The 13,892-nt window shown below is 34.6% G+C and overlaps 1 protein-coding gene across 1 annotated transcript; it reads right to left on the bottom strand.

Annotated features, from left to right (window-relative positions):
* Positions 1–3,142: 3,142 nt before the first annotated feature.
* Positions 3,143–10,842, bottom strand: LOC306639792 (uncharacterized protein; the record flags this gene model as incomplete). Its single annotated transcript, XM_079103523.1, is given in 3 exon segments — positions 3,143–3,833; positions 3,835–4,112; positions 9,907–10,842. Coding segments are annotated over 3 exon segments (1,905 nt in total).
* Between the last annotated feature and the right edge of the window lie 3,050 nt (positions 10,843–13,892).

The following is a 13,892-nucleotide window of genomic DNA, read 5'->3' as shown; positions in this document are numbered from 1 at the left end:
AGTATTTTACAGATGGAACAGTTTGTATTTTCTTTAAATATGGGTAAATGTGATATTTAAAAATATTTCTTATAATTTTTTCTGATAGTTCTTGTTTTGTCCCTCATAAATCAGCTTTATGTCCATGCTCTAAAAACATATTTAGATCATGTTCTCTTTGCTATATTTCCTTAGAAGGTTCACTTAGTTCTTTCAAATACATTTCATTTAAATATCTATTTCTTTTGCAAACTCCTTTAAATTCTACCACACAGAAGGAGATATATATTCCTGAAAACTCACAGTGGCCTAACTTCTCCCACTCACAGTGTACTTCTTCAAGGCGAATTTCTCCAAACAAAGCTCTGGAGAAAGAGCACGTTTCCTATACCCTCAGTAACTCCATACATAATGTGTACAGTGGCTCAAAATTTCCGGAAATGATTTTCCCATGAAAATCTGACAAAATCTAGGTCATCTTCTAAAAACCTTCCTTGGAAAACACCATCTGAACTTTCTCAGACCTGTGAACTTGCCTCCTAGTGGCAAAGGCAGCCCCGCCGGTCTTGAGAGAGCTCATTTGGGGAGACACGGTACGCTTATTTCTATTCCATCTCCCTTTGGCATCTTGTCCTAGAGGAAATTGGTTGCCTTACTCTCCAGGGGCCTCAAAACAGCAATTAACATTAAGGACTCATTTCTGATGTAATTATTGTTTCATGGAAAATGTAAATGAAGTCAACAGCAGCTTTAGAAACATTTTATGTGGAAGTTAACTCAGTTGAATACCATCTCCCTCTGCTCCATGATTATTCTCCCACTCCACAATATTTTTTAGAATGACAAAGTAGAGCAGAGATTATACTTTTTATTATTCAACAGTTGTCTCTTACATTTCTGCTATGCCTCTGTTCTTTGCAAAGTCTCAGTGCCCTTTTATTACTCTAACCAGCAGTAGGTAGATTCTGCCATTGACTACTTGGTTACGTTCTTGCCAGAGATACTATGTGGATAACATTCTTCATATATACTCAGTATAAGACTGAAAATACTTGGAATTTGTTTCTTCCTGTCCCAGGAGCTAAATATGACTAGAACCAGTATCTCCTGATGTCTAATGTTATTACAATATCTCAATATCCTATAAAATATATGCTATTATTCATAGAATGATTTCTTCTTTGCTTCTGATTTAGAACATGACTTTCAGAAATTTATCCTGAATACTGCAATCCCAAATATTTACAAAAGTCAAAATTCTTGATTCTTTTTTCCATCTCCAGTGATATTTGTTTTGATTATGCTTTTGTTACTTTTCTATCATATATGTGTTTTCATATATGCCTAAGATGCTGTCCTTCAATCACTCTTTAAAAAAAGCAACATATATACTTTTGGATGTACATAAGTATCATTGGATGGATATACTTTTTTTTCACATGGCTGAGAAAAGAGGGAATGGAAAATGCAATCATATCACTTGTTGCCAAAATAAATATGTTCAAACTAAATCAAAATAAATCAGTGAATACATTATATACAGACCAATTTATTCTCCAGTTAGTAAATCTGAGTGCATGTTTAAGATCCTAATACTGGCTCCCCATGTCTGTCCCAGTGAATTTAGTATATCTGAATTTTATTCACAAAATTTATTTCCTGTAACTATCAGTAACTATTTGTATATCTATCTACTGTTAATGTGTATCTGTCAAACAGATCTGTGAGATATCTCACCTATCTTTAGAATATCATTTATGATATTTATACATCAAAATATTACTGAGGTAGGGAAACTTCTATGTGACATTTTATGATTCCTCCTGACTACATTCATTTTATTCATATTTTCACAATTTCTGTTGAATTAACCTATACTTAACCATCTCTCAGACCTTGGTGAGGTGTGGTTGTCTATATATACATTGGTGTGGTTTTCTCTCCAACGAAAATGTGGATTTCTGGTGATCAGAAAGGGTTTCCTCTGTGTCTGTCCTTAGATATCCACATGGTCTCTCAAGACTGGACATTACAGAGGAAAAGTATCAAGCAGGACACTTGTCTTTATTCCCTTCATCTGGAATATTTACTCTCACTCTGTTCTCACCTTGTTAGGAATAAAAATGTGCCCAAAGTTAATTTATTAATAGTTAAAGCTACTCAGGATCACAAAACTTATCTTCTACTCTTCTAGGTTTATCTTACCCAATAGTACCCTTAGGTTTTTGGTATTATGGTATAAATAGTGATGAACTGGAAAGTATGAGTGAAATGTGAAAATTCAGTATAAAGAGAGTGTTAATATGGACTTAATATGGACTCAAATTCTTTCTCCTGACAAAATTCTACATAAGAACATTGATAACTTGAATCTGTACCAGAATTTATCTCTTCTAAGACAGTTTCATCTCTTATGAAATCTCTATAGTTGAAGATATTTTACAATTAATAGTAAAGATATCATTGTAATCTCAGATCATTAATTATCAAAGTTTATTTCTTGTGAGCATGTGAACAGTACTGAATATACCTTGATCAACAAGATCTTGGGAGGTTAGAACAATGAGTCAGTGTTGAAATGTAGGAAACCAAGGACTGAAAAAGTGAAGATAAAATTTCCAAATAGAAAAATGAAGGTTGAAACACCAATCCTAGTTTTTTTGAATTGGGTCTATTGATTTTCTAACTTTTTATAAATACAAGGTAGAAACTTGATTTTAAAAGCAAGTACAAAGTAGAAATGGTCATAATTCATAGTTTATTTACAAAGGAAGATTCAATGTTCCATAGGCGAAAAGGCTGAATCAAGAAATGTTTCTGAGAAACACAAAAAGTGATAAAGATTATCTTATGAAGAATAAATACACATGCAAGATGAAGGTTAGAAATCTACTTACAAGTGAAAGTATTTTATCCTCAGTGTACTGTAGATGTAATATGAATAAAAGAAGTTCGGACATGGTAAAAGCAGAAGTCTGGTACTCATAATAATGGCATTTACCTGACTAACAGTGATGAATAAGAACAGATACAGAATCCATAGAGACAGCTATAGAATGAATTATAAATAAGTGGTTATAAAAAGTGTTTACCCATGACATGTAAATTTTCTCCTAAGACTTTTATGAAATTATGATACACATTTTTCATCCCTTAACCCAAATTATGTTAACACCCTGGATAATATTTTGGAATCCACCACTTTTCTGAGAGTTTCTTTCACATCCTTGTTCCTCAGGCTATAGATCAGGGGGTTCAGCATGGGGATCACCACAGTGTGGAAGACTGTGGTCACTTTGTCAAGGTCCAGACTAGTGCCAGAACTAGGATGGCAATAAATGAACAGGATCGTTCCGTGGAAGACGACGATGGCTGTGAGGTGGGAGGAACAGGTGGAAAAAGCTTTGCACCTCCCTTCTGCAGAGCGCATCTTCAGGATGGTTTTGAGGATGAACAGGTAGGAGGTGAGGATGATGGTGATGGTAGTGACCTCATTGAACTTGACCACAATGAAGAGCAGCAATTCATTCACAGTGACATCAGAACAAACAAGATTCAAGAGTGGGGGTAGATCACAGAAGAAGTGGTTGATCACATTTGACTTGTAGCCTGGGATCTCAAGAGTTAAGCAGAGATGAATGAGAGCACACACTGATGCTAAGAGGTAACAGCCAGAGACCAGCTCTGCACAGAGCTTTTGGGACATGATGACCATGTACAGCAGTGGGTTGCAGATGGCCACAAAGCGGTCATAGGCCATCACTGCCAGCAGGAAGACCTCTGTGATTGCACAAGTACAAAATAAATAGAGTTGTACCATGCAGCCCTGGAAAGAAATGGCTTTGTCCTTGGTAAAGATTTGGTCCTTTGTCCTTGGTAATGGCTTTGTCCTTGGCCAGCATTTCGGGCACTATGATTGAGGAGTAGCAGAAGTCCACAAAGGACAAGTGGCTAAGGAAAAAGTACATGGGAGTGTGCAGGTGAGAGCTGAGCTGGATCAGTGCGACCATGCCCACGTTGGCCAGAACCGTGACTCCATAGATGAGAAGGAACACCAGGAAGAGCGGGACTCTCAGCTGGGGAACACATGACAATCCCAGGAGAATGAACTCTGTCACAGTGGTAAAGTATTTCTCAGTTATTGTCACGACAAGTCAAGTTAAGGAATACATATGAGAAGTTTTGAGCTAGTTCAGGGAGGAGATCAAAGAGAAAATATATTAATATTAAACACATTTATGGATTGTAAGAGAAACATAACTTTCACGTTTTCAAAATGTTCAAGTTTTATGAATAATATAAAATATGTATCTTCGTAGATCTCACTAGCGTAAATTAATTTAAGCATGAGCAACAATCTTGAATAATTCTCAATTAACTACGACCCTGTACAGTTAAGATGATTCATTGAATTTGGTGATTTGGCAGATTTTGAAATAGATTCAAAGACATACTTTAATGCTGCCTAGAAATTAATTTGGATTCACTAAGAAGTTATGGTCATGAATTGTAAAAGTTTTGGTATAGTTTTTTTGTTGAGGTTTTAAATCTTTCAGCAACCTAAATCTGCACGTACAATTTACCTAAAATTCTATTGTAGTGTCTGAACATTTTTTTGAAACTCGTAGTTCATGAATACTCTCTATAATTGGAATTACTCATGAAAAAGGGCCTTAACACATGCACTCAAAGACACAATAGTTTTTATAATCAAATTAGCAAAGTTATGCTTTCATTGTGACCATAATTATGAAGTTCTATAATGTCACAGAAAAAAACATTTGCATATTTTTTTAATAAATTAAGCAACACTTATTGAAAGTCTTAACATTTCAAATAGTAAAAGTTGTTATTTTAATTAGATATTTTATTCTTAGTAAAACAGTATCAGAAATGATTATATTGAAAAGTTATGGAAAGTTATGCTCAATGGTACATTATTGTTTGTGACTGTTTTGACCATATTCAAAAATAAAGTTGTTTAAACTATGCTTTATCATATCTATGGTAGAAATGTACTTTCAAATTGTTTTAAAATGATAAATTTTAAAGAACAGACACCAGTAATACCTAGAGTGCAAGGTTTTACTTGTAAATGAGAATTATGTGTAGAAGTTAATACAGGTAGATACACCATATGTCATCAAATTAATTTGACTACAACCCCAATATAAAATATTTTAATCACATTAAAATAGAGGTAAGTGAAAACTTTCTAAGGTCCCTCAAAGAGTTATTTGGTAAAGGGGTAAATTTTTATATTTCATGTAAGTGGAAACTACCATACAGACCTTTCCCTTAAGAAAGAGGCCTATGGAAGTTGAAAGGTCTTACTTTATGCCTTCCTTCTTACCTTGTAGAAATGGAGACTTTGCTACGCCATTGTAGTCAAAATTGACTGAAGATGGTATGGAAGAGAAACAGCCTGATGTTTTCTCTGTATCTTTAATCAATTTTGATGAAATGGCAATAAATTATTCTCCTGAAACCATGTTTTTCTTGTGTGTTAAACATTAAATAAAGAAGAAGGAGAATGAGAAAGAGAACAGAAAAGAAAAGAAAGGAAAAGAAAAGAAAGTTAAGATATTTGCCTGAATGCAAATGAAAAATCCTCTTTAAAAATTCTATTTCAATGTTCTGTGGTAAGAGGGAACTAAACTATGTCAACTCCACAGAAAATCTAAAAGTATCCTCTGCTAAGCAGAGGTAGTTCATTACCAGCTTGCAGGAATATTAACAAAACCTTCAATATTAGGGTGGCAGTGGTAATCATGAGCTCATCTTTGATCATTGAACACCTTATGAAGGATGCTGGTGTGGCAAAAGTTAGGAAAATAAGAGGAAAAGAGAAAGTCTACCATTTTTTAGTTTGTATTTTTATATGCATTGATGTTTTATGTGGCAGAAGAAATGGTTCTAATTTCTCTCCTGTCTCTTAAATACAAGAAACAAATATTTAAAAATTAAGGACATAAGATAAGTGTTCTTAAACAAATTCTTTAAGTCTAAGACAAATGAGTTAGACATATCATTAATTATGATTGGTTGCTCAGGAAATATATGTCTTTTCATTTTCAAGTACCTAGAGTCTAGTTTTAGAGAACAAACCTGTGATATATATGTTTCCTCACTGGAACTGAATGTGTTAGATGTGTATAGAATGCTATTATACTATAAATTAAACTCCTGGGAAATGGATCCCTTACTTAAAACAATTACTGATCTCTATGGCACAAGAAAATAAATAAAAATCGAAGTAAAAATTGATGTCACCAAAGGTTCAAAAGTAATAAATCTCTGTGGAATGTGATCAGAAAATCTGGTTTAAAACCACCATACCTGGTGCTATATTACAGAGTAGGGTGAACCTAGTTAACAATAATGCATTGTATATTTTAAATGGCCAGAAAAGAGAATGTTCAATGTTTTCATTACAACATAATGACAAATGTTTGTGGTCAAAGATATATAATTGCCCTGATATGATCATTGCATCATGTATACATGCATAGAAGCAGCATACTGTGTCTTATAAATATGCACAATTTTGGGCCAATTAAAGAGAAAAAAATATCCTGAATGGGGAAAAAATAATTTGACACCAAACCTTCTTTTTTGTAGACTTTATGGGTGATTGGAATTCTGTATCCTAGTATCTGATATGTGAGGCACAGCTTGTATTGCCATTGGAATTACGATGAATATTTCTGAGGAACTTTCCCTTTCTCATAAGATTACAACATCCCTCAGATTCCAGGAGGGCAGACTGTGTACATCTACACTGGAGTTTCTTCCCATACAGTAAAGGTAATGGATCTGCTGGCCAGATCGTTCTAATCATAGGACACACTTATTGGGCAGGCATTGTGTGTCAGAATCTACATAAATATTTTCTTTCTTTCTTTTTTTTTTTGTCGGGGGAAGGATCAGGTATTGAACCCAGGGTGCTTAACTACCTAATCAAATGCCAAGCCCATGCTCTGTGTTTTATTTATTAATTTCGAGACAAGGTCTCACTGAGTTGCTTAGGGCCTCGCTAAGTTGCTGAGGCTGGCTTTAAATTTTCAATCCTCCAACCTCAGACTCCTGAGCCACAGGAATTACAGACGTGGGCTACCACACCCAGCTCTAAATCATGTCTATCTGTTGTACTTTGAACAAGGCAAAGAGTTGCTGGAGAAGGCAACTGCTTCCTATTTTTTCCCCAACCATGTGACTATATGGAGCAAAGAACAGACTCAGAGCCAGTGTTAGAACCTGTCTCATGCAGGTATTTGGAATATATGGCAGAATAAGAAAGAAAAAAAAAAAAGAATGAAAATAAAAAAGTGGAACCCGAGGAACCTTCCATGCAATGTTTCCTGATTCCTCCAGAACATGTTCATTATTATGTAATAGTCTCAATTTCTGTTAATTAGCTCTTGTTTAACTGATGTTAGCATCTCAGTGTAACTTAGTTATTCATATATATATATATCAGCATGGTTTTGCCTCCCAGTGAAAGTGTAGATTTCTGGTGATCAGAAAGGGTTTCCCCTGACCTGTTGCCCTCCTCACACATTCCCATGTCCTCTCTAGAAGGGACACTTAAACATAGCAAAGTTTCAAGCAGAACACTTGTCTTCATTCCCTTCGTCTGCAATGTTTGCTCTGCTCTGATCTCTGCCTTGTCAGGAATAAGGATGTGCACACAGTTAAAGTTCATTTATTAATTGCCAAAGTCACTCTAGATCACAAACCTTATCTTTACTCTTTTTGGTGTTGCTTACCCTGTGTTGGCCTTAGGTTTTTAGTGTGAAGATTTAATAGTTGTGAATCATCAAGTCTTGGGTGAAATGTGAACATTCAGTATAAAATGGATGATAATGTGGACTCATTTGCTGCTCTTCCTTCTGAAGAGATTTTAAATAAGAGCACTGATATTGGAATCTCTACTGAATTTAATCTAGTTTAAGACAGTTTCATTTGTTTAAAAACCTCTATGGTAGACTGTATCTTATAAATAATAGTAATCACTCTGATTTCTAATTATTAATTAGCAAAATGTATTTCTTGTGACCATGTGAACACCACTAAATACATGTTAAAATTTAATGTCAGTAGCGGCTCACATTGTAGCTCATTTCCTAGCATGTGAGACAGAGGGTTTCAGTTTCAACAGCACATATAAATAAACAAAATAAAGGCCCATCAACAATTAAAAAAAATGAAAATATTTAATATCAATAAAATTCTGTGAGTTTGGCAGAATTAGTTATTGTTAAAATGTAAGAAACCAAGAATTGAAGAAATTAAGTTCCAAGTTGAATAATTAAGGTTGAAAAACCAATCCTAGTTTTTATGAATTGGATCTTGTGACTTTCTAATGTTTTACGACTGGAAGAATGTAGATGTTCAGAGATGGGTTTGCTGAAGGTGAGAATGAACATTGCCTACCCTACCTAGCCTTACCCAGCACGCTTACCCAGGCATCAGAGATCGAGCTCTGAAGGCATGGATCTAATTTTATTTAGGATTGTACAGGACATATATAGGCACATTATCCAATCAGGTTAACACGCTTGTTAAAGTATAACAGAGTTAGCCTATAGGTGAACTGTACGTCGTCGAGGATCCAGGCAGTGCAAACAAACCAAGCATGCCTAAGCAATTCTGCCCAGCAACAGGTCTGAGACAAAGGACTGGGGGAATGGCAAGCTCCAGCACACAGCATGAGGCAAGGTAGCGCAGGGCAGGCGAGCTCACATCACAACTTTCTGGGATGCATGACAGAACGAGGCATCCCCTCAGCTCAAACTCAGCCTCAACAGCTGCAAAGACCTTCATTCCATGGCAAGTCTTTACCATTACCTCAGTTTCTCTGTTCAGACTGTTTGATTTATTTAGACCATGGTGTCAGTGACTGCTGTCAGATAAGCTTGAGGAATGTTCCCTACAGAAGAGTTAATTTAAACAAGTGAGTGCAAAGTACAAATTTAAGTAAATTATAATGGATTTATAAAGGAAGATTCAATGCTGCATATGAATCAAGTATGAATTAAGAAATGCTGCTTAGGTACACAGAAAATAGTGATGAAAGATCATTATATGAAGAATAAATACACATGGAGGAAACAGAAACAAAATTTAGAAATGCACTTACAAGGTGCAATACATATTTTATCCACAAGGTATTGAAGAGGTAGCATGAAAATCAGAAGGTAAGAAAAAGTAAAAAAGAAGCCTAAGTAATAGATGCACCTGCTCATAATAATGGTGAGTCAGTGACTAATAATGAGGAAGAGAGATGAGGCAGAATCCATAGAGAAAGAGATAGAATGAATTATATATAAGGAGTTATAATAAATGCTTGCACCAGTCATGTAATTTATTTATTCTAAGATTCTTATAAAATGAATATTGTCTCCATTTATCAAATAAAATAATGTGTGAAGTTCTAAAAATAATGGACATTGCAACTACTACCATGGCAATAAAGGAAATAAGAAGAAAAAAATAACAATTAACAATATACGTGCATGTATGGAATTCTCATGCTTGCATAAAGTAATTGACAAGAAGCTGTTCTTCATTATAGATATCGGGAATTCAAGTTTTAAAAGTATTATGTTTTTCCTAAAGATTACTGAAACAAATGACTCTTGTGAGTTCTTCATTAAAACACATGATAGATTAAAACAAGTTAAACATTCATGTCCTAAGAGTGCTACTGCTCATATCACTTTACAGCATTACAAACTGAAGAAAAACATATCAATAATCTGCAACTTTTGAAAATGCTGAACCCTGTATTTATGAATTGAAAATGCACAAAGATTAGAGAACAAGAGATTCTCTCATACCTGCCTACCTCCTTCTCATCCTCTGCTTTCCAACTCCTGTGCCCATCTATTCACCCTTATTACAAATTATGTTTTATTAAATTGCCTTGCGTAATATTTTGGAGTCCACCAGTTTTCTGAGAGCTTCTTTCACATCCTTGTTCCTCAGGCTATAGATCAGGGGGTTCAGCATGGGGATCACCACAGTGTAGAAGACTGTGGTCACTTTGTCAATGTCCAGACTAGTGCCAGAACTGGGCTGGCAATAAATGAACAGGATCGTTCCATGGAAGATGACGATGGCTGTGAGGTGGGAGGCACAGGTGGAAAAAGCTTTGCGCCTCCCCTCTGCAGAGCGCATCTTCAGGATGGTGATGAGGATGAACAGGTAGGAGGTGAGGATGATGGTGATGGTAATGACCTCATTGAAATTGACCACAATGAACAGCAGCACTTCATTCACAGTGACATCAGAGCAAGCAAGATTCAAGAGTGGGGGTAGGTCACAGAAGAAGTGGTTGATCACATTTGACTTGTAGCCTGGGATCTCAAGAGTAAAGCACAGGTGAATCAAAGAGCAAATAGATGCATAGAGATAACAACCAGAAACCAGTTCTGCACAGAGCTTCTGGGACATGATGACCATGTATAGCAGTGGGTTGCAGATGGCCACGAAGCGGTCATAGGCCATCACTGCCAGCAGGAAGACCTCTGTGATTGCATAAGTACAAAATAAATAGAGTTGCACCATGCAGCCCTGGAAAGAAATGGCTTTGTCCTTGGTAAAGATGTTGGCCAGCATTTTGGGCACTATGATTGAGGAGTAGCAGAAGTCCACAAAGGACAAGTGGCTAAGGAAAAAGTACATAGGAGTGTGCAGGTGAGAGCTGAGCTGGATCAGTGCGACCATGCCCAGGTTGGCCAGAACTGTGACTCCGTAGATGAGAAGGAACACCAGGAAGAGCGGGACTCTCAGCTCGGGGACATCTGACAATCCCAGGAGAATGAACTCTGTCACAGTGGAACAGTTTTCCTTGGCCATTTTACCTGAAATCAGGTTGAGAAAAACATGGTAATTTTTTGCTATTCAGGGAAGAGAACAAAAAGAAATTATCCTACTCTTAAACACATGTATTTATGGATTGTGAAAGAAACATAACTGCCAAATTTGAAAATATTACATAATTATGCAAATAATCTAAATTGCATATCTCAGTAGAGTTCACCATTGAAATTAATTTGACCATCAGGAGTAATATTAAATGATTCTTAGTCATTAACTACCCTGTACAGTTCTGATGATCCTTTGAATTCGGTGGTTTGGCAGACTGTGAAAGAGATTCAATGACGTGCTCTTAGCTACATGGAAATTTACTTCAACTTACAAAAATGTTAAAAGTTATGTCCTAGTAGTGTAAAAGATACCATACACTTTTTATTATTTTTTAAAAATCTATCAGTAGCATAAATTTATACCATAAAGTTATTTAAATTCTATTGTTGGGAAATGTAGTTTCTATGAAACTTGTGGTTCATGAAGCCCCTTTAAAATTGTAATAATTCAGAATGAAAAAGGAGGCTTAACATTTATATTCAAAGATACATAGTTTACCAAATTAGTGAAGCTATGATTTCATTGTTATAATAGTTATGAAGTACTATAATGTCTCAGAAAGAAGAAACACTTGTATATTAACTACCTATTCCTAGTAAGATGATATCAGAACTAATTATATTGAAAAAGCAACAAAAAGCTAGTTCCTAGCTTCCTGGTAAGATGATATCAGAACTAATTATATTGAAAAAACAACAAAAAGCTATGTTCAATGGTATGTTATTGTTTGTGACTATTTTAACAATAGTCAAAACTAAAGTTGTTTAAACTATGATTCATCATATCATTGGTAGAAATGTACTTTTAAATTATGTTTTAAAATGATCAATTTTAAAGAACAGACACCAGTAATGCATAGAGTGTGAGGCTTTATTTGTAAATGAGAATGTATGTGGGGAATACAAACAGAAACACCATGTGTCATCTACTTTATTTGGCTATAACCCTGATATTAAAATATTTTAACCACATTAAAAAATAAGTAAGTGAAAACTTTCTCAGGTCCCCACAGAGTTATTTGGGTAAAGGGGTAAAATTGTGTATTTAATGTAAGTGGAAACTACCCTCAGATCTTTCCCTTAAGGAAGAGGCCTATGGAAGTTGAATGATCATACTCTCTGCCTTCCTTCTTACCTTGTAGGAATAGATGCTTACTTCATTAAACCATCATAATAAAAATTGACTGAAGATGGTCTGGAAGAGAAAAAGTCTGATATTTTTTTCTGTATTTTGAATCAATTCTGATGAAATGGAAAAAAAAATGTTCTTCTGAATTCATGGTTTTCTTGTGTCTCATTTATTTAAAAAATAAAGATATTTGTGGGAATGGAAATGAAAAATCCTCTTTCAAAATTCTCTTTCCAATGTTTAATGGTAAAAGGAACAAGTCTATGATAAATCCATAGAAAATTCAAAAGTATCCTCCTATGCTGAGCAGAGGACATCATGACCACCTTGCAGGCACCTTCACAAGACCTTGAAGATTGGGGTAGCCGTGGCAGTCACCAGATCATCTTTGGTCATTGTACATCTCGAAGAATGTTGCTGTGGCAAAAGTGGGGGAGAAAGAGAAAAAGTGAATGTTTACCATTTTTACTTTGAAATTTGTATATGCATTAGTGTTTGATGTTGCAGAATAAATAGTTGCAATCTCTTCCGTGTCTCTTAAATAAAAGAAAAAAAAAAACTTTTGAAAAGTAAGGGCATGAGATAAGTGGTCTCATAAACATTCTCTAAGTCAAAGACAGTGAGCTAGACATATTAATTATTTTTTCCTCAAAAAATACATGTCTTTTCATTTTTAAATAGAGTCTAGTTTTAGTGTGGTATAGATGTTTCTTCCCTGGAACTGAAGGTGTTAGATGTCGATAGAATGCAATAAAAGACTTTATATTATAAATTAAGCTCTTGGGAAATGGATCCCTTACATAAAACAATTACTATTCTCCATGGCATAAGAAAATTTTAAGGAATGGAAATAAAAATTGATGTCATAGATGGTTCACAAATAATTAATCTCTGTGGAATGTGATCAGAAACTCTGTTTTAAACCATCAGAACTTGGTGTTCTATTGTAGAGTAGAGTGAACATAGTTAACAAAAATGTATCTTATATTTTCAGTGGCCAGAAAAAAAGAATGTTTAATGTTTTCACCACAAAAGAATTTTTTTTTAAAAAACTGACCAAATGTTTGAGGTGATAGTTATACAAATCACTTTGATTTTATCATCATATCATACACACTATAGAAACAGCACTCTGCCCTCTAGGTAAGTATAAATATTATGTGTCAATTAAAAAGAAAAAAATCTTAAAATTGGAAGCAATCAGGAGCTCATCTTCTGTCATAAAGATCTTAAAAAGGATGCTGGTGTAGTAAAAGTTGGGGAGAAAGAGAAAAACAGAAAGTCTACCATTTTTAGATTCTATTTTTAATATATATTACTATTTGATATGGCAGAAGAAATGCTTGCAATTTCTCTCGTTTCTTAAATAAAAGAAAAAAATTTGGAAAACAAGGACTTCAGATATGTGTTCTCATAAACATTCTCTAGGTCAAAGACAGATGAGTCAGACAAATCAATAATTATTATTATTTGCTCAGAAAATATATATCTTTAGTTTTCAAATACCTAAAGACTAGGTATTTGAACAAAACCGTGGTATGGGTATTTCTTCCATGGATAAAATACAATAAAAGACTTTGTACTATAAATTATGCTCCATGGAAATGAATGTCTTACCTAAAACAAATACTGATCTCTGTGGCATAAAAATATAAATAAAAATTAATATCCTAAAAGGCTCAAAATAATTAATCTCTGTGTATTGTGATCAGAAAATCTGTTTTAAAACCAACATAACTTGGTGTTCTATTACACAGTAGGGTGAACATAATTAAAACTAATGCATTGCATATTTTAAATAGCAAGAAAAAATTTTTAATGTTTTTAATTTTTCACCACAAAAATCAAAT

This window comes from Sciurus vulgaris (genome assembly GCF_902686455.1).
Source record: "Sciurus vulgaris genome assembly, chromosome: 11".
NCBI lineage: Eukaryota > Metazoa > Chordata > Mammalia > Rodentia > Sciuridae > Sciurus > Sciurus vulgaris.
This window is presented reverse-complemented; position numbering and strand designations above follow the sequence as displayed.